Source organism: Ambystoma mexicanum, chromosome 12 (assembly GCF_040938575.1).
Source record: "Ambystoma mexicanum isolate Mex_15411 chromosome 12, UKY_AmexF1_1, whole genome shotgun sequence".
Taxonomy (NCBI): domain Eukaryota; kingdom Metazoa; phylum Chordata; class Amphibia; order Caudata; family Ambystomatidae; genus Ambystoma; species Ambystoma mexicanum.
This window is the reverse complement of record NC_090936.1, coordinates 1167692799-1167717812: the sequence shown is the minus strand read 5'-3', so window position 1 is coordinate 1167717812 and position 25014 is coordinate 1167692799. Positions and strand designations below refer to the sequence as shown.

Genomic DNA, 25014 nt, shown 5'->3' with positions numbered 1-25014 from the left:
GGGGGGCACAGGATTATTGTGTAAGGTACCTAAATTGGTTGATGCGCAAGCTGGGGGGCACAGGTTTAGTGTGTAAGGTACCTAAGTTGGATCATGCGCCTGCATCAGTGATGTGTGCGCAAGCTTGCGCAAGCTGGGGGCACAGGTTTAGTGTGTAAGGTACCTACGTTGGATCATGCGCCTGCTTCAGTGATGTGTGCGCAAGCTTGTGCAAGCTGGGGGGCACACGTTGTGTAAGGTGCCTACGTTGGATCATGCGCCTGCTTCAGCGATGTGTGTGCAATCTTGCGCAAGCTGGGGGCACAAGTTTAGTGTGTAAGGTACCTACGTTGGATCATGCACCTGCTTCAGTGATGTGTGCGCAAGCTTGTGCAAGCTGGTGGGGCACAGGTTTAGTGTGTAAGGTACCTACGTTGGATCATGCGCCTGCTTCAGTGATGTGTGTGCAAACTAGCGCAAGCTGGGGGGCACACGTTGTGTAAGGTGCCTACGTTGGATCATGCGCCTGCTTCAGCGATGTGTGCACAAGCTAGCGCAAGCTGGGGGGCACAGGTTTAGTGTATAAGGTGCCTACGTTGGATCATGCGCCTGCTTCAGTGATGTGTGCGCAAGTTGGGCCCACAGGTTTATTGTGTAAGGTACCTAAGTTGGTTGATGTGCCTGCTTCAGTGATGTGTGCACAAGCTGGAGGGCACAGGTTTATTGTGTAAGGTACCCAAGTTTGTTGATGCACCTGCTTCAGTGATGTGTGCTCAAGCTGGGGGGCACAGGTTTATTCTGTAAGGTACCTACGTTGGATCATGCGCCTGCTTCAGTGATGTGTGCGCAAGCTTGCGCAAGCTGGGGGGCACAGGTTTAGTGTGTAAGGTACCTAGGTTGGATAATGCGCCTGCTTCAGTGATGTGTGCGCCAGCTTGCGCAAGCTTGGGGGCACAGGTTTAGTGTGTAAGGTACCTACATTGGATCATGCGCCTGCTTCAGTGATGTGTGCGCAAGCTGGGGGGCACAGGTTTATTGTAAAGTACCTAAATTCGATCATGCGCCTACTACAGTGATGTGTGTGCAAGCTTGCGCAAGCTGGGGGGCACAGGTTTAGTGTGTAAGGTACCTACGTTGGAACATGCGCCTGCTTCAGTGATGTGTGTGCAAGCTGGGGGGCACAGGTTTAGAGTGTAAGATACCTAAGTTGGATCATGCGCCTGCTTCAGTGATGTGTGCGCAAGCTTGCGCAAGCTGGGGGGCACAGGTTTCGTGTCTAAGGTACCTACGTTGGATCATGCGCCTGCTTCAGTGATGTGTGCGCAAGCTGGGGGGCACAGGATTATTGTGTAAGGTACCTAAATTGGTTGTTGCGCAAGCTGGGGGGCACAGGTTTAATGTGTAAGGTACCTAAATTGGATCATGCGCCTGCGTTAGTGATGTGTGCACAAGCATGCGCAAGCTGATGGGCACAGGTTTTGTGTGTAAGGTACCTACATTGGATCATGCGCCTGCTTCAGTGATGTGTGCGCAAGCTGGGGGGCACAGGTTTATTGTGTAAGGTACCTATGTTGGATCATGCGCCTGCTTCAGTGATGTGTGCGCAAGCTGGAGGGCACAGGTTTAGTGTGTAAGGTACCTACGTTGAATCATGCGCCTGCTTCAGTGATGTGTGCGCAAGCTGGGGACACAGGTTTATTGTGTAAGGTACCTACGTTGGATCATGCGCCTGCTTCAGTGAAGTGTGCGGAAGCTTGCGCAAGCTGGGGGTCACAGGTTTAGTGAGTAAGGTACCTACGTTGGATCATGCGCCTGCTTCAGTGATGTGTGCGCAAGCTGGGGGGCACAAGATTATTGTGTAAGGTACCTAAGTTGGTTGATGCGCAAGCTGGAGGGCATAGGTTTAGTGTGTAAGGTACCTGAGTTGGATCATGCGCCTGCTTCAGTGATGTGTGTGCAAGCTTGCGCAGGCTGGGGGGCACAGGTTTAATGTGTAAGGTACCTACGTTGGATCATGCGCCTGCTTCAGTGATGTGTGCGCAAGCTGGGGGGCACAGGATTAGTGTGTAAGGTACCTAAGTTGGATCATGCGCCTGCTTCAGTGATGTGTGTGCAAGCTTGCGCAGGCTGGGGGGCACAGCTTTAGTGTGTAAGGTACCTACGTTGGATCATGCGCCTGCTTCAGTGATGTGTGCTCAAGCTGGGGGGCACAGGTTTATTGTGTAAGGTACCTACGTGGTATCATACGCTTGCTTCAGTGATGTGTGCGCAAGCTTGCGCAAGCTGGGGGGCACAGGTTTAGTGTTTAAGGTACCTATGTTGGATCATGCGCCTGCTTCAGTGATGTGTGTGCAAGCTGGGGGGCACAGGTTTAGTGTGTAAGGTGCCTACGTTGGATCATGCACCTGCTTCAGTGATGTGTGCGGAAGCTGGGGGGCACAGGTTTATTGTGTAAGGTACCTACATTGGATCATGAGCCTGCTTCAGTGATGTGTGCGCATGCTTACGCAATCTGGGGGGCACACGTTTAGTGTGTAAGGTACCTAAGTTGGATAAGGCGCCTGCTTCAGTGATGTGTGCGCAAGCTTGCGCAAGCTGGGGGGCACAGGTTTAGTGTGTAAGGTACCTACGTTGGATCATGCGCGTGCTTCAGTGATGTGTGCGCAAGCTTGTGCAAGCTGGGGGGCACACGTTGTGTAAGGTGCCTACGTTGGATCATGCGCCTGCTTCAGCGATGTGTGTGCAATCTTGCGCAAGCTGGGGGCACAAGTTTAGTGTGTAAGGTACCTACGTTGGATCATGCACCTGCTTCAGTGATGTGTGCGCAAGCTTGTGCAAGCTGGGGGGGCACAGGTTTAGTGTGTAAGGTACCTACGTTGGATCATGCGCCTGCTTCAGTGATGTGTGCGCAAACTAGCGCAAGCTGGGGGGCACACGTTGTGTAAGGTGCCTACGTTGGATCATGCGCCTGCTTCAGCGATGTGTGCGCAAGCTAGCGCAAGCTGGGGGGCACAGGTTTAGTGTATAAGGTGCCTACGTTGGATCATGCTCCTGCTTCAGTGATGTGTGCGCAAGTTGGGCCCACAGGTTTATTGTGTAAGGTACCTAAGTTGGTTGATGTGCCTGCTTCAGTGATGTGTGCACAAGCTGGAGGGCACAGGTTTATTGTGTAAGGTACCCAAGTTTGTTGATGCACCTGCTTCAGTGATTTGTTCGCAAGCTGGGGGCACAGGTTTATTGTGTAAGGTACATAAGTTGGATGATGCGCCTGCCTCAGTGATGTGTGCAAGCTGGGGCCACAGGTTTATTGTGTAAGGTACCTAAGTTGGTTGATGCGCCTGCTTTAGTGATCTGTGCGCAAGCTTGCGTAAACTGGGGGGCACAGGTTTAGTGTGTAAGGTACCTACGTTGGATCATGTGCCTTCTTCAGTGATTTGTGCGCAAGCTGGGGGGCACAGGTTTAGTGTGTAAGGTACCTAAGTCGGATCATGCGCCTGCTTCAGTGATGTGTGCGCAAGCTAGCGCAAGCTGGGGGGCACAGGTTTAGTGTATAAGGTGCCTACGTTGGATCATGCGCCTGCTTCAGTGATGTGTGCGCAAGCTGGGGGGCACAGGTTTAGTGTGTAAGGTACCTAAATTGGATCATGCGCCTGATTCAGTGATGTGTGCGCAAGCTTGCGCAAGCTGGGGGGCACAGGTTTCTTGTATAAGGTACCTACGTTGGATCATGCGCCTGCTTCAGTGATGTGTGCGCAAGCTAGGGGGCACAGGTTTATTGTGTAAGGTACCTACGTTGGATCATGCGCCTACTTCAGTGATGTGGTGCGCAAGCTTGCGCAAGCTGGGGGGTACAGGTTTAGTGTGTAAGGTACCTACGTTGGATCATGCGCCTGCTTCAGTGATGTGTTTGCAAGCTGAGGGGCACAGGTTTAGTGTGTAAGGTACCTACGTTGGATCATGCGCCTACTTCAGTGATGTGTGCGCAAGCTGGGGGCACAGGTTTATTGTGTAAGGTACCTACGTTGGATCATGCGCCTGCTTCAGTGATGTGTGCGCAAGCTGGGGGGCACAGGTTTAGTGTGTAAGGTACCTACGTTGGATCATGTGCCTGCTTCAGTGATGTGTGTGCAAGCTGGGGGGCACAGGTTTAGTGTGTAAGGTACCTACGTTGGATCATGCACCTGCTTCAGTGATGTGTGTGCAAGCTTGCGCAAGCTGGGTGGGCACAGGTTTAGTGTGTAAAGTACCTAAATTGGATCATGCGCCTGCTTCAGTAATGTGTGCGCAAGCTAGCGCAAGCTGGGGGGCATAGGTTTAGTGTATAAGGTGCCTACGTTGGATCATGCGCCTGCTTCAGTGATGTGTGCGCAAGCTGGGGCCACAGGTTTATTGTGTAAGGTACCTAAGTTGGTTGATGTGCCTGCTTCAGTGATGTGTGCACAAGCTGGAGGGCACAGGTTTATTGTGTAAGGTACCTAAGTTGGTTGATGTGCCTGCTTCAGTGATCTGTGCGCAAGCTTGCGCAGGCTGGGGGGCACAGGTTTCTGTTGTATTCCGAATAATCACTTTCTCATTCTGAGTCGGATAGAATTAGTAGCATTCAGTGGGGGCATGCCCACCAGTATGGGAAGGCTTGTTAGGGAGAATTCTCCAGAATGTCTGATTCTCCTTATCTACTGAGTCCCTCAGCAGCTTTGCTGGATTTCTAGGATTTTATTTTTCACCTAGTAAGAGTGTGAGCCTTTTTTTCCCACTCTTACATGTGTTTTGCTGTGTGTTTTACATTTTGTGTTCATAGACTGTGGAGCCCCACCCACTCCATAGGCATCATCTTTTTACTACGTGTCACACAGCACCTTTAGTGCAGTGACACAGGGTTGTGTTTTTCAGACTTCCCACTCTAAACTCCATTTTCTGGGACTGACTACAGTCTCCCAGAACATGTAAAGTTGCCATTGACTTTATTAGTCTTTTTAAATTCACAGACCCAGTACAAACTATCTTCCAGAGAGTACTGGAAAGGGTTAATAGTTATCCCTTTCTGTCTTGTTCTCATGGAACATTATTTCGTTCCCCTTTCTTTAAGATTTGGCTGGTGGCAGTGGTATCTACCATATTTTTCCTACCGCGGTCTATGAAAATAGCCTTGGTACTGTTTTAGGCTATGTTAGTAGCCTCAAACTTTAATCCGCTGGGCCCCATTTACTTTTATTTGGTTCCGCATGGGTTTATTCGCCATTTCTTTTTGTAAAGGTCTTTCTCAGGTTTGGTTCCTTTGTTCGCCATCCTTTGGCAGGCTTCTGCACAGAAGCCCTCCTCAGGCGCCTTAGAGTCTAGGTAGACAGGATGTGAGGGAGAGGTTTTAGGCCCCCTGCACAGGGTCTCCTTGGAGACCCAAGTCGCACTCTTGTTTGATTGGCTAGGTGACTGTCCTGCTAGGACAGCCACCCTGCTGTGTGATTGACAGCCAGGCTGTGTGCATGGGGGAAAACTGCATAAATAGCAGGTCTCTGGGACTTGAAAGGCAGAGTCGCCACTGGATCGAGAGAACCGAAGAGAAGCTGAAGGAAGAGGACTGCTGCAACTACTGAACCTCCCAGTGAAGCCCTGCTGTGGGTTTAAATCTCTACACTTCGACGACAGAGAAGACCTGCAAGGAATCTTCTTCCCTTGAGCTGGTGGGACTAACCAGTTTGCCAAACACCAAGCAAGGCCTCCCTCCCTTGGTCGAACTTGCTGTGCATCGCTGCAGTGAACCGGATAGCCAGGAGGACCAGACCCTGTTTCTGTTTTAAGGAGCGCACTTTTTATTCGTTGCTTTGCTCTGCTGCTGGTTTCTTCCCTGAGCAGTGCAGGACCCTCCAGTTTTCCTTCTTCGTGTCAGTTTGACAGTCGCTTCAGGAAACGTGAGCCTGCAGGATCTGCCAGGAACTTCTGCCTCGGCTACAGCATTCTTCTTCTTCTAAGGTACTGTTCAAACCCAGTTGTTCGTTCCGTCCGATAGCAGTGAAAGTGTTTTAAATCTTTCGCCAATCTGAGGGCTTGTCCTTCTCTATTATTTTAAGTATCCTTTCTTCCGACCAACTTCGTTTCAAACTCTTGGCAAAGACTTAACCGCGAACTACTCTGAACTGTGTGACCCTCTGCAAAGACTTTGAACCATTAACATTGGCCCAGGCCTATTGATTTGAATCCTCATTGTAGTAAGCCTTTTCTAGATTGCCCTGCCTACTTACTTGTTGGTGCTGTTTTATTTTGTATAGCCCTGTCTTTCCTTCTCTTTTTAAATTGCTAGACTGTCATTTTGCTCACACTTCATTTTGAGCTTAACTTGTCAAGAATTCATTGGGTGTTGTGTAGTGTATTAAGATTGTGATTTTCTGATGCTTTACTTAGTGAACTGTTTTACAAATGAGTGTGTAAATAAATGTATATTCTTTTACTCAGAAACCTTGAGTCAGTGTTTGTTTGAACCATAGCAATTGCTGTCCTTTGTCTAAATTCTGATACTGCTCACTTTACTCGTGAGATAAGTCTGGCTGCTCAGCCATCGCTACCACTTTACTGTGTAGTACAGGCTTGTACCAAAGGTGAATTTGTACTGTCACATGTAGTCATAATTGTGTGTGGTGTTCCAAAAGGCTACTGCATATGATTCTGCCTAACAAGGGTGGACAAGCAGCAAAGAGAATTGTTAATGGTCTAAAGCCTCATTGCAGTACCCCAGCAGGCAAAGGTGGGAGCAGCCGGTTGGCTCCCCCATTTCCTGGATGGTGGGAGAGAGCGTTGAGAAAGTAAAGCCATGTGCGGACGGTATCAGGCCTATGGATTAATCAAGCAGCTTTTCCCAATACCTAAAATCTGTTTCTTCTTCTCCATCAGCCCCCCCCCCCACCACGATCCCCCATGGCCATTGCCCTTATGCTCATGGGGGTTGCTCAGATTAAATCCGTCCACCAGACTCCTCACACCAGTCAAAGACTAAGAAAGCCCCTTGGCCAAACAAACATTCATACTTCAGTTATTTACATTTCTGTTATAAGTTTACAATGGCTCCCAAGTACCATGGGCGAATATAAAGCCATGGTGCAATTCAGCACGTGGTGTGCATTGCATAACGTATTCGTATTATACCACTTCTTTGGTGATTCTTGGCAACGGGGCAGGCCATGGACATAGACACAGGACTACAGTAAAACACAAACAGAACTGAGCTAAAACTGTACTCCTACTTTTATGTCGCTGGCCTGTTGCAGGGGTGTGTTCCAGGCACACTCCTCTCAGTGGAGGAGAGTGACCAGGTAGGGGAACGGGGAGGAAATGGAGGCGTGAAAAGCTTTCACGCATAGGAAGAGTCGCGCCAGGCCCCCGATTTCAGGATTTCTGAATCAGATCCCGGCACAAACCAGGACCGCAGCCACCCTCCTATCCAATTCCTGGAACAGGGTTCATCAAATAAAAGAACTCACTGAACCCCCAGGACGGAGGGCGATTTCCTCCGACTGTCCCGGGAAAACCGGGATGTCTGGTCACCCTACATAACATGCATGGAACAAACACCGTAGTCTAGTACACCCTGCATGAGTTAGATTCTGAACTGTCATACAGGATTTGTAGTTTTATTTGATTAGTATAATGCACGGGATGACACATGCCAGAAGGAATTCTGGTGGGAGCCTAGAAGCCAGGACATACAGCGCATCTCACATGGGCCAACCTTAGATGTTTTCAATATTCATATGTGATAAAACCATCAGCTGTTGGTCAGTGTTTTAAACAGTAAACATCTTATTGATATGGGTGCTGTGAAGCCAAGTTGCACTGTGTTACAGCGACTGGTGGTTTTTCAGCTGTAGAACATGGTTTACTTTGTAACTTAGTCTATTGCTTTAGAGAAGATGGAATTGTATGCAACTGTGTTCTGCACAGAGCCGACCCACTGAACAAATAATTGACACTCTTGTTATTTCACCATAAACCTGTTGCCAAAAAGATTTCCGTCATTCCCTAAAACAAGCAAAGGAGTAAAGAGAAGTTGCTCTGCCATATGTGACAAGGTCGGTAATCTGACCTTGTCACAAGGAGATAGTAGCCCCTCTCTGTCTGTGGTGGAAGGCCTACTAGGGTGGAAGCCAGAGCCAGGCCATCCCCAGAGGGGACAGTGGCAGTGGAGAGGGCCCCAATTCCTGTCCCCTCCCTAGGCACCTGCTTATACATGTGTGGTGCCACATTGCATTACCCCTTACTTAGATTACCATATGCTTGCCAGTCTCATGGCAAACTCAAGCTTCAGAGAACGCAACAGACTACCTGCTTGAATATAGTCCATAAAAGCCTCCCAGCCAAGCACTCCAGACAGCAGACGTATACTCATCAGTTTATAGTGATAATATCGAATACAAAAATGTCGAAAGTCATAATTTCGAAAAAATAATGTCGAAAAAAAAAATCAAATTTCTTTTTCACTACGTTTTTTATTCGAAAAGGGGGGGGTCCCCCATACCCCCTTTTTTTATTTATTTTTTGTTTTTACATTTTTTTACTCACGAAACCCCCCAAAAAATATATAAATAAAAAAATAAAGAATTCAATTTTTTTTTTCGACATTATTTTTTCTAAATTATTGTCTTTCGAAAAATAAATTCGATATTATGACTGAACACCATACTCATCCCCAGAAAGAGAGTCCGTCACCACAAAACCTGCTGAAGGCAGGGGCATGTTTCGATGCTCCAGTAAGAGAGTAGGAGCCTGGTATCTCCCCTCCAGCCCCCCCCGCTTACCAATGAATCTGCCACAACAAAGTGTCTGAAACACGAACTAGGATATACACCGCGACAGGCTGACTTTGTTGCAGGAAGGCGGCCCAGCGCAGAGGGAAGGGGCGAGGCTTAACCACCAATGTGTGCCTTTTGCCAACAGTAACACCTCACTGGTGAGAAAGACAGGGCTAGACTGGACAGGTGAAGAGGACCAATGGGAGAAGCAGGTGAAGTATAAGACAAGGGGTCTGAAAACAGGAAGGTCTGGGTTAATCCATTGATGTCAGCAGAGTAGGAGGTGAGAGACGTTGGGAACAGTCAGAACAAGGATGACGTATTGTAGTGTGAGGGCAATTTATCAACAAGGTGAGGTATTGGTTGGAAAGAGCATGTGGCACTGCGTAGAGAGTGTGCATGTAAGGTGAGTGAGAATGCTGGCAGAAGTGTAGGGAGTGATTGAAAGGCGAATGGGAGAGTGAAAGGAAGGAGGGTGTTCAGGAAGAAGGTACAGTGGAGTGATGGTAGTATACTTGAGTTATTGTAGTAGAGTGGATGAGGGAGTAGTGGTGTGGAGGAGGAAGAATTATTGTTGAGCAGGGAGTAGTAACAGCAATGGGGGGAGGCAGATAGTACAAAGAGAGAGCAAGACATTGGAGAGATGACATTGGAGAGAAGGTGGAGAAAGGCCTAGTGAGAGAAAGATGAGACAGTGGTTGGAGTCGGAGGGAGAAGAGCAGGTCCAGGAAGGGAGAGTAACAGAGAGATACAGGGAGAGGAGTACAATGGCATGCAAGGGAGGAGACCAAGTGGAGCCTGAGTATTTGGAAGGTACCCCCACATCCCTAAGAAGTAGGTCACGTCTAGTAAGTCCCTGAAGGAGCTTTAGGTAGATATGGCATATTGCCCTTTAGCTCTCACCAGTAGACGGCTAGATAGTACACAGCCGGGGTAAACACGCAGTATCTACTAACGTGGTGGTCAGGGGCCCCTAGGCTAGGGTGGGAACAGCTACAACTACACGAGAGTGTGAGGGACAGCCCTTAACACAATGCAGACAATAAAAATCATTGAACCATTTCTGGGAGTCGCAGGATTCTTTGGGCAGATGTGTGTCACTTGCAAAAAAAATAATAATTAAGAAATAAAATGTTGCAATCCTGTGAATGGCTAAATGCTGCATGTTGCCAGTGGTGGCTGCTGCGTTTTTTAATTGGAGGCGCATTCATGTCTCCCACAAATATGTGGGAGCAAAGCAGCAGGGGGTTCCTGACGGTTTTCTTTATGAAAAATGTTTGAAATGTATACGTACATACGTACGTACATACATATATAATGCATGCTTGTTTTCCTTCTCTGCAGATAAGGGCCGGCTCTGCTCAGCCTCATGCCACCTCAGGTTCCCATGACAACTCTCTGGCTCCCACGTAGCCCACCACAGGAAGCTGGGAGAGCTCCCTGGTTCCTGAAAATACGCGGTGGAGCTGGTACTCTTCCTTTTTTACCACCCCTGGGTCTCTGAAAGTGAGCGGAGTCGTAGGGGCACACCCTATGCACTTTAAACCCTGCAGTAGTCCAGCAAGGCTGTGGAAGCAACACGGCTCTGGCTTGCATGGTTTACTGGGCATGTGCACTGGGGTACTCAACTGTCAAAGGGAAACCCCAATTGCCTGTGCAACTCAAAAGCCAGCCCAGCAGTGCTCGTGCAGCTGCAGAAGCACTCAGCTCGTCCACAATGGGTGGCACGCCGGCACACCGGCGCCCTGTCAGCCTTTATAGATGAGCTACCCCTGCATGTTGCACTACACCTGTCCTGCAGGTATCCAAGCCACCCCTTAAATAAACAGGTTCACATAGTAGTCATGACAAGAACCCCTCTCCCGCACATTGGTCCTCATTCCGAGTATGGCGGTAAGGGATAGCGGCCACCGGTAACGAGACCGGTGGCGGTAATCCCTTACCGCCATACTCCGAGTTCCCTCTGCGCCCTCGCCCTTAACGCCTGCTTTGAGCAGGTGTTAAAGTCGAGGGCGCAAAGGGGCCTCCAAGCCAATAACGGTGACCGTAATGAACGGTCACCGTTATTTGCATCTTCCCCATTCCCATTGAGCCCTATGGGGGCTCATTCGGGAATGGGGAAGAGCCTTGGTGAATGGGGAATTACCGCCCCGCCAACCTTGGAATGGGGCGGTGATTCCGCCATCCACCAAGGCGCTGCCGGTCCAGGTACGGCGTCAACCAAGGCGTTAATAGCGCCATTGGTTAGCGCCGTACTCGGAATGAGGCCTATTGCCTCAGCCAATAATAATCATTTGAGGAAACAAAATGAAAAGAATGAAACCTGTTCTTCCGAGCAACCTTTTACGTTTGCTCTGCTTGAGGTAGCACTGTGTGACAGCAGGGGGAGGGGTCACACTCTGTGTTAATGGCTCTCCATCCCACAGCAGGTGACTCTTCTGTGGGTGAGAGTCGTGTAGTCAGGTGCGCATTCACTAAAGTCACAGCTGGCTAGGCACTTCAGACGTTTGACAAGAAACCAGGTTATCCTTCCAAGATGGACATTCTGGTACACTCTTATCGTACTCTTCAGAAATGCTCCCATAAGAGAGGGGAGGGTGGACACATAGCACAGTAAGGTTTCCAGCCCGCTTTGCAAAACATCAAAGAGCATTTTGGAGCAAATGAATTACAGCAGATCTTTACATTTGACAAATATATAGCTGTGACAGAGGAGTTATATGCTGCAATACCTAAATGCATAATGCGCACTGGGCTTGGTGGTCATTTAATTGGTCACAACACTCACCCTGACAGTAACATGGTTTTAACATTGAACCATATATATAGATTCAGGGAGCCTCATGATCTGAGTGTGAGGATAAAATGCCTGCAACTGCAATACACAGACATATACATGAGTTCCTAAAGGTTAAATACCATAGGGCATAGTTTTTTCTTTTTTTGAAACTCTGTGCACAGCACATGTAATTGCTACCCAATTTACTGGCCCTCAATCAATTTATCAGGCTTTGAAAGTTGGGGTCAGCTCGGATTAGAACTTGTGACTTTCATGGTGTGACGGGAACCAGGATAGGACCTTGCCATAGCAGGTAAAAAGGTGTTCAGTGGTGCACCCATCCCTGGTACACCTGGAGCTATGTGCGTACATTGGTGGCTCTTTTCCTGACCGGAAGCCTATCAGTCTCTGTCCTGGCCCAGTCTTTCTAGTCAATCTGTCAGATACTTCCCAAGAAGGCTTCACAACCAGAACAAACTGGTAACTCGGTGCAAAGGACTACAAGTACGAGCATGCACCAGACTCATAGCATGGACCCTGGATCCTGGGAAGCAGCATTATTACAAATCATCATTATAATTGTCCATTTATAACGCGCGTAATACCAGCAGTGGTTTCTAAGCGCGGGATCAGGATTCAAACCTTGCTTCCTAGACAAACAGATTGCCCCTGAGCTATCCTTCCTCCCCTGCTGCATCCCTTAGAAATGTCTAAGGCAGGCAACACATACATCCCCATTGCAATGTATTACGCCACTATATATTTTGAGACTTCCTCGTCCCTAACAACACCATCAAAAAGATATGAAAGGTCCTAATACCATTCTTCAACTGAGTGGGCTTTCCAAAGGATATACTGACCTGAAGCAAATAACAGAAGTGAAGGAACTAATGAACAGCAAGACCACGTGAACTTCCATTTACCAACCTCGAACTGGTTCGGTGGAACATTTCAACCGGACTCTGAAACAACCTTTGAGAAAACTGGTTGCAGAAGATGGACGGAATTGGGATTAGCTAATTTCCTGGGCTGTGTTTGCTGTTCAGTAAACCCTGGTGGATACCAGGTTTCATAATTCGACCTGTTTTTGGCAGGTTCCCTGGGATGTGCAAGACATACTAAGAGAAGGCTGGGAAGACACTGAGAACACTCAGACCAGCAGTCACCCCTTCCTCCAAAACACCAATGAAAACAGGGAACTAATGAAAAAACTGATTTCAACACACCGTGAAGCAGCACAGGCCAGACAAGAAAGGAACTTCAACCAGAAAGTCCAGCTGAGGTCATACTAAGTTGGAGAGAGTGTAATGATTTACTCCCAACAATGCAGATGAAGCTACTGGCTGGTAGGCATGGGCCTAACGCTATTTACAAGGGACTGCTATTATACCACAGTACAGTTAGAATACTCAGCCATGAATAGGACTCGGTCAAAGCAGGAATGAGGTGGTAAGGGGGAGTTAAGGGGACCCCGTCCCCAGCTCTCCGGTACTCCTGGCGCTGTGCATGTACAATGGTGCCTCTTTTTCTGACCTGATGCCTCTTTTTCTGACCTGATGCCTATCAGCCTCTGGGCTGCCAGGTCTCTCTGTTTAATCTTTCAGAAACTCCCCTGGAGGCTTGGCGTCCAAAACAAACATCAACAACCACAAGTACTAGAATGCACCTGGGTTCCAACAGACAGGACCTAGCCTGGAACATGAGGTAAAGACTGGTTACTCAAATGGAAATGGACTAGTCTTCCCCCATTCACGGGGTGAATCGGGGAGCGAACACCTATCTCACAAACCCCAGCCTGGGTACAGGAAACCAATAGGGCAGCTGCATTGGGGCATGAACTGGCAAGAGACTATGCATGAATAGGGGACATATAGGAACACTCCCAAAGCCCTTTTTAAACTCCAAATTACCGAGTAGAAGGGAGACGCAGGGGACAAACACTGCAGGAGTCCACATGGCAAGCTGGGCAGAAATGGAGGTGGCGGATGGCGACGCGAAAGGCCTTTATGGAAACTTTCAAGGGGAGTCCAGGCACAAAAAGGGGAAGAGATTGGGCTAGATTAGAAAGTGTTTGGCCCAGGAAAGCAGCTATCTTAAATAACCAATGGGAGCGAAGAGACGCTTGATTCGTCAATTGTCTTATTGGGAACCTTGTACCATGTTGACCTCTGATCAAAGCAGTGTGTGCTTCCCTTGATGGGATCTCGAAGATTAATAATCGTTTAGTTCTTATATAGTGCTGCACACCCATAGGTCTCAGAGTGCTGCGCTATGAAGAAAGACACTGATGAGACTTATAGGAAAAGCTGGTCGGTTTCTAATAGAAAGGCGTCTGGAGACACAGCTGGAAGGCGCTTAGTATCTTATAGGAATCCTAAGGAAAAAACCCAATCATGGCTAGCCTTTAGGAACGCTTACAAAATGTCATAGGACAGCCCTTTTAAGAATGCTAGCATTGGCCTTTCCTGACGTTCGCTGACCTGCTTTTTTTGTAGAAATCCTAGAGGAAAAAATCAGAAACTGGTTATGCTTTAACGGTGAAAGAGGCCCTTTTTGCAGGGGAGGAATTGGGCGTGAACAAGATGGAGCTGCACTTGAGTGGCGTTCGGTGTCGACACAAGGCCCAAACCACACCAAGTTGACAAAGCTCTCTGTCCCTGAATGAATGCTATGCCCGAAACACAGTGATCAGGAAACTGCAGGCCATGTGTGCAGCTAGTGGCAGATAGCTTCCTCACCTTGGAAAGTGTTTAAAGCAAGCAGTGATATTCAATAACTTCATAGACTGTATCTGAAAGTCGCCCTTTGCTAAACAGCCCAAACTCAAGCAATGAAACCATCTAAAGCAGTATATATGTCTCATGCTTTGCACACATTGTTCTGTCAGGGTGACCATTCTGATGAAGGAAATGACCACCATACCAAGTGTGAATTGGATGCTCAGAAGGCATGAACTTTTGAATTACTAGCACTGACATGTTTGATAAATTGGTGGTCATTCTTATGTTCCCAAAATGCACCTTGTTTTTATGCAAATCAGCCAGCTTTCTATATTCAGGGAATATACATGATTTGACACTTAGCTCCGCCTCGTCTCGCCCACACCACTTACAATCCGCCCTTCCCTTGTGGGAGGTCGGTTGGGGGGAGTTCCCCCAGTAAACTGTGTCCATTTCCAGCACTGGCTCCACATAATTTTGGATTTCAACTGCTGCTGAAGACGGTTTGTAGTTCTTCCACTTACAATGGCGGTCAAGTCACAGACCAGGCAGAACAACCGTGCATGGTAACAGCCTATACCCAATTAAGACCTCATAACAGGGAATAACAACAACCCTAAATTGCACAGAGAGTTTAAGTTGCCGCCTGCAGTCATGGCAATTCAGTTAGGCAGTATTAAAACAGGTATTACCGTCAAACTTGTAATGAGGGGGGAGCAATAACATGCAGTTGGGATTATGCCAGGCTCATATAGGAAAACATGCTTTCTCCATGGGTGTGAGGTAACAGCGACCCGAGCGTGACATGCATTTGCCTCTGCTTCTACCAGGAGGAAATGGAAAGAGTGCCCTCAATATAGCAGAGCGAGTTCCCATCTGGGGAAAGCCTCCCGACCCCCAACGTATAGACTCATACCCTTGGAGGTGGATGTAGGAGAAGAACGTGGATAATGACCTTTCCCGTTATCCTGCCATGTGCGGGTCTCTGACTGGCAGCACGGTCTCCTCAAGCCTCCAGGTTCACTGTGGTCGAGGTAGGGCGTACAGACCCACAACCTGGACAATCCAAAGGATTATGCTGGCAGTCCAATCCCATGGAATCTTTTTCCCCCAAAATAAAATAGGGTGCTTATTCTGCGTAGTCAATTCTGTACAAAAACAACGAGGAAGGAAACCTACCATCCGACAAGTCTTCGATGGCCGCCTGGCAGGACCAGACTAAAGGACATGGTGGCGAACTTTGGCAAATCGTGGTGCTGCTTTTTGTATTTTTCACTCGACATGTTTGGACTTCTTCAGGTCCCTGGGAGAAGTTTGCTGTGGCGGCCAAGCTTATCTAGCAGAAGAAGAGAACACAGTGTTGCGATATACAATTCAGCACTAGCATACAGCTCTCAATGGCACATACTGACAAAGCAAAATTAAAAAAATGTTACCATCTACCTCTTTTGAAGAGCTGGTTGTAAAGTTGAGTCGAAGGCACTGACCCACTCCTTCCACAATACTGATCCAATACTCGGGGTTGGTCCCTTGCGGGCAGTCCTCTTGAAAGGTGCACCTAAAAAGAATACATTTGCAACTAAGAACTTTGTGGCACATAGGGACCATTATGCTATACAATCAATCGGCCCATTATGCAACATGTTCCCAACATTTCTGATTGCAAATGTTTTGGTCTAGAACTCTGATCAGCCCTATGTTAAGTTGTGTTACAATTATTTATAAAGCGCACATCTAACACAGGGGAATCTTGGCGCTAGGACACTGAGCGAAGGCAGTTAACCACCACTCTAAAAAATAATCGTTTTCAGCGCACGTCGGAACTGCAGGTGAGTTGTTAGTTTTCGCATTCCCGTGGGTAGCCCATTGCACAGGGTACCTGCAGCAAGCAAAAACGCCCAGCCACCCATTTGAGCTCTCCGAAATGTCAGAATGATGATCATATTTGCTGCTTCTGATCGTAAGGACCTAGTCAGAGTATAAGGCCAAAATGTGTCCTCAGGAAATTCAGCACCTAGCCCATAATATGCCTGATAAACCAGGCATAGGGCTTTAGACTTGATTCTTTTTGCCACCGGGAGCCAGTGTAACTTACGAATCACTGGACTAATATGGGCACCATATGACGATTCTGTCGCCGCTCTGGCTGCCATGTTCTGCAGATGCTGAAGCTGCTGAATCAGGCCCTTAGGTTGCGTCAGGTAAACAGCATTGCAGTAATCAATGCAGCTCAAAATTAACGAAGCCACCAACTGCAGGTGCAACGCCTCCGGAAGAAAAGGCAGATGGAAGCCTGTCTTACAGACCATGCTTACCTGTCCAGCCATCGATAAAGTCAATGACAGCACAACTCCTACGTTTTTTACTGACGAAACCGGAGAGGGAAAGACATTCAAAGCTGATGACTAGAATGCAGGAGGTCACAAAGAAACTCTAGAGGGGGGTCTCACCATCACCTCTGTCTTGTACCCATTCAGTTTAAGCCAGCTGCTATCCATCCAGCTCTTCACGGCCGACAGACAATAGCACAGTCTCGACAACACCTCAGATTGGTCAAGATCGAACCGTACCATTATCTGGGTGTCGTCAGCATATGCATAGCATCTATAACTGCGAAAGCGGATGACAGCAACTAGCGACTGAATGTAGAGGTTGAATAGCATGGGGAACAAGGCAGAGCCCTGAGGAACACCACAGGATAAAGCGTGAGACTGAGAGAGAAAAGGAGGAAGGGAAAGTGACTGACCTCACCCTAATAAGAAAGAGTAGAACCAGGCCAGGGCGGTTCCCGAGAGTCCTGCTGTGGCCAGGCGGGACAGCAAGATGGAATGGCCAACCGTGTGAAAAGCTGCCAACAGATGGAGTAGTATCGGTGCCCCCACTCCATCCTGGTCTGCCAACATAGCCAGATCATCCATTGACGATACCAGTGCACTCTCGGTTCCCTGCCCTGGTCGAAACCCAGACTGGAATGAGTCAAGACTGTTCGCGTGTTCGAGATAAGCAGAAAGAAGGAGGGACACCAGAGACTCTTATACTTTCATGAAGAAAGGAAGAAGTGACATGGGGCGGTAGTTGGTTAAAACCGAAGGGTCAAGCATAGGTTTCTTTAATAACAAAAGGATCATGGCCTGTTTCATCTCAACAGGGTTAATCCCTTGACGAGGGGAACACTCAACCGAGGCAGTAACCGAAGTGATGATTCCAGGAAGGATTTTCTGCAATACTGCCACCGTTATAGGGTCTGAGGGGGTTGCCGATTTCAGTTTCGCAATTGCTTTTCGCACGTCCTCATCCTGAAAATCGGAAATTCAGGCCAAGAATGTGAAGCGATGATATTAGATTCATGTATATCAATGGAAGCTCTCACCGAACAGTTGCTCTGCATGAGTTACCTTAGTGATGACAAATTTCACTAAGGAATCACACAAAACCTGCGAGGGAGCTGTTTTGGGGCCTAGCCATCTTAGTCAATGGAAAATGGTCTCCAGTTTTACACTTTAATTCTCACATCATTCTTTTTATTTATTTTCCATTCGGCTTTGTTTATGTGACACTCACACAAACAGTAATTTTCTGTACCAACGGTCTGGGGTGATAGATTAAGTTAAAAGCGCTTGCCTCAACTTTGCAAGTTCAAATCCAGCAGCAGGGATGACTCCTCTGTACTTCCTGGGCGTTCCTGCATAGGGACAGGGTCGGAAACCTTTTTGCCCTGCAACAATGTGATTTTCCCCTTTAAATTTAGAGGGTGAGTAGGGGCAACCATGGGCGTAACCACACCCTCTTCGCCCCGCCCACTGGCGCCTCTTCTCAGTCCCCTTTGTAGCATTGGCTTCGAGATGGACCATATTAGAAACTTTTTAGTATGGTGGATGGAAGGTGGGATGTATGGAGGAAACGGGGTAATACCCAATCTTACCGAATAAAACAGTTCAAATGGGGGGTTTGATCAAAGATTTTATTGAATACAAACATTACGATCAAATCTCCCATTTAAAAAGCATTATAGTGAACAAAGGGAGCGGGGGCTTCAGGGGTGTCCCCCGCACCCTTGCTCACTATAATGTTAGCTTTAAAAAAGAGAAAAAAAGATAAAGGGACCCTCCGGTGTCAGACCCAACCTGCATTAGACTATGGTCAATTCTGCCGCAAATCTTATCACTTCAGTCAAACAACCCAAATCCGGAAAGGGGACTATGGACTAGGAGTACTTTAGTCACTACAGTAAGTAACTTTCTATTGCTCCTACGTCCCGTCTAATTTCCTTCATAATGCATGGGCAATTACAACACGCCATTAAAACTAGGAGGAGGATCCAGGATCCACTCCAATTCTTTATGACCTATTAGCAAACACATTTTCAACACATGATCCAAATGCTGCGCATGACCTGGTACTGGTATCAAGGCAGTAATGCTTACAGAAAGTGGAGGGTGAGGCCCAAGTTGCCGCTTCTCTAATTACATCCCACGGCACCTGCCTCTGGGAGGCTATTGCTGTGGCCTTTGCCCTTACTGCGTGCATACCTCTCAGCGGGGTCTTGTTATGGGATCTGTAGGCTCCCGTAATGGTGGTTACTATCTACCTAGCTATTAAGGCCTTGGAAGCCTGTGAGCCGGGAGAAAAACCTCCAAATGTGCCAAAAAGAGCTTCTGACTTTCTAAATTCTTTAGTTATGTTGAGGTAGAACTTTAGTGCCCTACATACATCTAGGCAATGTAAAACCTTGTCTGCCTCTAAACTAAGGTCTGGAAAGAAGGTGGGAAGCACAATTTCCTGATTAAGATGGAAGGAAGACACAACCTCTAGTAAGAATGTCAGGTGCATTCTTGGGACCACCTTGTCTCGGTGGAATACTAAATATGGTTCACTGGCCGATAGGGCTTGAAATTCGCAAATTCTGCGTGGCGATGTTACAGCTACTAAAAGCAGTGTGTTACAAGTTACAAACCTAATATCCTAGGAGGCTATTGGCTCAAAAGGTTTATGAACTAGAGCACTCCTTGACCTTCTTACCTGGATTTTGCCGGTCAGAGGTAAGACTCATTTACATTCAACAAAGCATGTACTTTTATAACTATTATGTACATGACACTGGAGGGTTTTTCAACTCCCCACCAATAGTACTTGTTCTGTTTTGTATAACAGGATTACCTAGAGACCAGCCAACGCGGCTAGCAGATCTCTTATACAGTGCCTGTGAATTTACCCCATAGGTAAGCTGTGTGTTTTCTAATCACATTGATTACACAATACCTCTGATTTATTCTTTTTAAATCATTTTGCTCATACACCCGTCTGATTGTGGTCTCCCTCCCCTGCAGCACAGACGTCATTTCACACAGAACCCGTCCTGATGATGGCCATATGAATGATGAGGCTCATCTAGCTCAACTCCAAATGGCCGAAACACCTGGTGTAGACGCACTATTTCCCTGAAACTACAGCACATATATTGCTGTCCACACATGCAAATTTCTCTGTTGTGTCTTTGCAAATGTTTTATGTTGTTTTAAGAGCCTTGTTTTGTAACTTCACACCATTGAATTGTGCATTTTTGACAAACCCCCACGCAGATTGGGTTTGTTATACACACACTGGCCCTCATTACGACCCTGGCGGAGAACCATGGTGCAATTTGCACCATGGTCCATGGCGCTAAGCTGCCAACTCCGCCATGGTGGTTGGCGGACTTACCGCCCCATTCCGACCTTGGCGGGGCGGTAAGTCCCCAATCCCCATTTACCCTTCCCCATTCCCATTTTTGCCCCATAGGGTATAATGGGAGTGGGGAAGGCGTTAATTACGCCACCGTAAATTACGGTGGCGTAATTAACAACAAGTCCCGTAGCGCCATGGATTTTTCCGCCTGCAAAAAGCAGGCGTAAAAATCACCATGGCGCTACGGGAACTCGTGCTCAGGCGGAAAGGTGCGCCATGGTTTACGCCGGCGTAAACCCCTTTCCGCCAGGGTCGTAATGAGGGCCACTGTCTTTATTTTTGCATGAAAAACACCTTGATACAGTGTGTTGAAAACATATTCTTGTTTGTTCTGTTGTGATCCAAGAAACCATTTTGATGTCTGTTTCTCCCTGGAATTGTGCTTTTATGTATATCACTCAAACAGTTCCAATATATAAAATAATTGTGTCTGAGAGATTTTTTTCTCTACGATATAACCTCTATGAGTATTGTCTCATTGAAGAAACGGCAGAGTTTACACAAAAAATGGTGGGATTTCGCATGTATGAGCAATAGTGTTCTTGAACCTATTCACTTGTGTGCTTTGTTCTTCAGTTAACCCTACTGGGTAGAATAGGTTCCATACCAGGAGCCCAATTGTTGGATACCTGTATGCAACAAACATTACATAAATAAATCAATATACAGGTATCCGACAAACTTTGAATAAATAAATACCCCTATTAACATCACACACGATTCAGCCACCCCACTGCTTTCAGAGGGGACCTGCAGGAGCTGTGCTGGGTGTGGTTCAAGTAAAGGAAAATGTTGCTTATGGCAAACAGAAATCACTGTGGTTGAATAGTACCCAAGGGGATTTTTTTTTTTATAAAATGGAATGCAAATTGTGCATTTCAAAGAATATTTACTCAGCAACACTGGTCAAAACCATTACCCGCACAGTGAAGTAACTCATCACCAGTGCCATGGAAGTGGTTTAAAGTGAAATTGATATATAGTTTGGAAAAGAAGCAGCATGAAAGAAATAATGCAGTTTTGAACTATTATTTTGGACATTTCCTTTGATCGGAGCTCAACTGCTAGCTCCGCCACCCTTAACCCTTCCTCCTCGGGCACTGCCCACTCCAAACTCCACACCCATCCAGTCCCTTGTGGGATCTCCCACCAATTTATTTCCATTTCCACCACTGCCTGTACCCCCGTCTAGGCGAGATATGCAGAAAATGATATCTCATCCAAGGAGCATGAAAGGCAGTTGGCATTGTTGTCTTTAGCTTAAAAGCAGAACCAAGGATACTTGCTCCTGTTCTGAATCCAGGTTGATTTCTTACTAGCATTCTGAATTATTTGCAGATGTTGCCGGGAAAAGCCAACACGCCCTAATGTTCACTCCTCAGGAACCATAAATAACCTATCATATCATATCATATCATATCATGCTGCGAGGGCTAGCTTGTTCCGAGCCGGGTGAATCACTGACCACGCTGCTGTATTAACAGGTGATGTTGCCCTGTCTGTAACTGAATGGGCCTTAGCTGAGTCATGTATAGAAGATCTGAGAACCACACTTGTGATGGTCAATGAGGAGCGATCAGAATCATCCTGCACTTCTTTGAGTTCCTGACCTTGCAAGAGAGAGGTTGGAGGGAAGGCGTAGCACCACATACCGACCAGGATATCTAAAATGCATCCCCCAGTGATATTGTGCCCTGACCTGTCCACTAGGCATTTGGTGTTCTCCTCGTGGCAAACAGGTCCTCCTCTGGAGGACCCCATGTCTTGAACACAATCATCAAGGCTACTTGGTTTAGTTCCCACATGTAGGTAGTGGTTCCAAGCCTGCTCAATTATCTGTCCGCTTCTGAATTGTCCTCCCCAGGCAAGTGAACTGACCTGAGGACAATACCTTGAGCCAGCACCTAGTTCCATGTTTGTACTGCGAGTTTGCATGGTGCTGGAGGCCTTTTCCCTCCCTGCTTGTTGATATAAAACATAGCAGCAGAGCTGACGTTGCTGATCAGCACTATCTCAGTCTGTATCACCTGCTGGAATCACTCCAGAGCTAAAGCTTTCATAAAAGCTCTAGATAATGTATGTGGTGATCTTTCTCCACCTTGGGCCACCTCCTGTGAACTGAGTGTGACCCCAGAGTAGAATCCCACCCATCCATGGATGAATCGGCTGCAACAACTACCGAATGCGGGGATGGTTAGAAGGGTGTGTGCCTCTTTACATGGGACTCTTGAGTTCAACACACCAGGTCTTGTTCAAGAAACTTGCGAGGGATATCCTATCTGATTGGTTGCCTGATTCATGGTCCCATGAGCTTTCTAACTGCATCTGCTTAGCTCTCATCTTGAATATGGCCAGAGGTACCATGAGCACACAAGGAGACCCAACAGATGCTGGCATCACCAAGCTGAGGTGGAGAGCCTGAAGAGAAAGTGCTTGACTCCTGCTACAATGTATCTGAATCTCTCCTGAGTAGGGAACATCTTCTCAGTGAGAGTGTCCCATCTTATACCCAGGAACACCAAATTCACAGAGTCGGTAAAAGTTCTGACTTCTTCAGATTTATCAAGAATCCTTGCTCGAATAAAACCTCCACTAGCCTCAGACTGGTAATTGTCCTTCCCTCTGGCAAACTGGATATAATTAACCAATCATCCAAATAAGGATATATGTGATGCCCTTCCTGACTGAGAAAGGATGCCACTGCATTCATGAGCTTTGTAAATAGTATAGGAGCCGAGTTTAGGCCAAACCTGACCATGTATAGAAAATGATGGGCCATCGTGCTGAACCGTAACATCTGTGTGTGAGGTTTCCATATGGGGACTTGTAAATACGCGTCCGTCAGGTCCAGGGAGCACATCCAATCTCCCCTACAGAGTGCCTTGGTAATGTATGCTGGCGTCACCATCTTGAATTTTTCCATCTTGAATTTTTCCAATGTCAGGGAAAGATGGAGGTACGATAAGTATAGACTACTTGCAGGGCCGCCTATGTTTTCTTGTGGAATGCAAAAATCCTCCAGTAGAATCCTTGACCCCTGACTACCTGTGGAACTGTTTCCACAGCTTGATCCTGAACCAGCAGGAGTACTGGTGACAGGGAGGGTAAGGGGGGTTTGAGGGGAGTGGTTGTCGAAAACCCGTTGAAACGACAGATAGTAACCATGGGTCCTGTAAAAGGTGATGCCACTGTAGCACCTGCCCAGCAAGTCTGTCCCCTGCAGGGGTATCATGCATCTGGACGCCAGTCTCATTGTATTTTTACTTTAAGGCTTTTGAGGAGGGTGAGAAGAACACCTTTGAAGCTGTGCATCGCTACTTCCTGCAATGCGTGCTAGGTGACTGCTCCAGCTGCCTGGCCTTCCTTTCCTGGAAGCCCCTAAGGCCCCCCCAAAGAGCAAGGCCTCTGACCTGGCTTGTCTTTTTGAGAAATCCTTTGTTACTGGTTTCAATAATATCACCAGTTACTTAGCCATTTAAGTGCTTGTTATCTTCTTCATCAATTCCACATCCGTGAAGGAATGAAAAAGCTCTGTGCCCTCAAAAGGCAGATCAAACATATCAGTGCAGTACAATTAAAGCAGAGGCCCACTTGCCTTATGGGATGAATGGCATGTCACGTGGGTGCTACTGACAGGCACAGGGATGCCCATGGTGGCAACTTGAGCCTGGATATGCATTTGAGATTCCAACAGCCGCCTTGGGAATAGGTTCGTAGAGGTGTGGCAGAGTGAGTACAATCTTGCAATGGAGCTCTCTACAGGGGCTAGCACCCCAGTCATCAGAAAATGACGAATAGTCTAACACTTTGCAATGATTCAGTATTAAAATATGACCATACTATTTGGTTTATGTGCACATAATATACTTAGAAAAAGGGAGTCTGGTCTATACATTAAAATATGCTCTTTGTGTTTGGAAGTATATTTAATGTTTTAGTTGATGCTTCATAGATATAAATCTAACTTTGCTGCATACTGTTAGGAAAGATTTGCCTTAGGTACAATTTTCCCTAACCTGACTTTTTCCAGTGGAGCACAACCTTCAGCTGCACTCCTCTAGGGTTTCGCTCATTTCTTATGGGGAAACTGACATGTCTTTCAGGCTGTCAGTACTGGGAAACTATGTTTCCCTTAGTCTTTGACTATGTTGCCATTTCTTGGTAACTTTTTATCTATGTGCCAAGTACCTTACAGTACCGCGCATAGGGGTCCTGTGTTTTATGGCCCTAGCCACCCTCTAAGGATTTTTTGGTGATTGTACAAGTATTTTTACTTCTTTTTGATGAACAATATCACATTTACCATGTTTGGCCCAAGACTGTGGCCAGTGCCGAAAATGGCCATGCCATGAAGGCTTTTGTTCTGTCCTTTGGCCATTTTGTACCTTTGCCTTCCCCAGGTCGAGAGACCCAGGTATTCCTTATTTGGACATGCATCCTCCTGCGAAAACCGCATCTTTCGTGGGCTCCTGCATGTTACATGTGCTAGTGCCCAGGAAGAGGGTTGGAACTGTCTGGTTCCAATCCACACTACTGGTGCCAGTATGTCTGGTAGGACTGAATGCCTGGAACAACCGTGGGCCATGACTGGCCCACGACTGGCGTGAATGCAAGAGAGCAGATATATGTGGCGATAGGGGCAACAACAAAAAAAATAGAAAAGAAAAAAATAGAAAACAAAAACAAATTTGGGGGTTGCGGGGGTGTCCCCCCCATGTTCCATGCAATAATGTTGCCACAAAAAATGGCCATTTTTCGGTGATATTTTTGTATGGCGATATTTTTGTGGCGACATTATTACATGGAACCAATATAGGTAATAGTGCAACTACACAGAGAGCATACCTGTCATATGATGTCAAATAATATCCCAAAAATCTCCCAATCTCCAAGTCCTATAGAGTAATGTAAAATGCTCATAACCTTGGGATTGTCCTCACTGCTCCTATACCGCTGCGGCATTTGCTGTCAGGCTTACTCTAAAGAATATTAAGAAGATGCCCCCCACCTCACCCTTAACTCTTCTAAAATTCTC

At 47.2% G+C, this 25014-nt stretch overlaps 1 protein-coding gene across 2 annotated transcripts in view; it reads right to left on the bottom strand.

Annotated features, from left to right (window-relative positions):
• Window positions 1–25014, bottom strand: part of PLXNC1 (plexin C1) — a 1076103-nt gene that overhangs the window by 803722 nt on the left and 247367 nt on the right. For both annotated transcript variants that reach the window (XM_069629799.1, XM_069629800.1), the window contains exons 5-6: window positions 15699–15813; window positions 15435–15591 (exon numbers count right to left, since the gene is read on the bottom strand). In XM_069629799.1, coding sequence (XP_069485900.1) covers window positions 15435–15591; window positions 15699–15813 — 272 coding nt within the window. The remainder of the gene's footprint in view (window positions 1–15434; window positions 15592–15698; window positions 15814–25014) is intronic.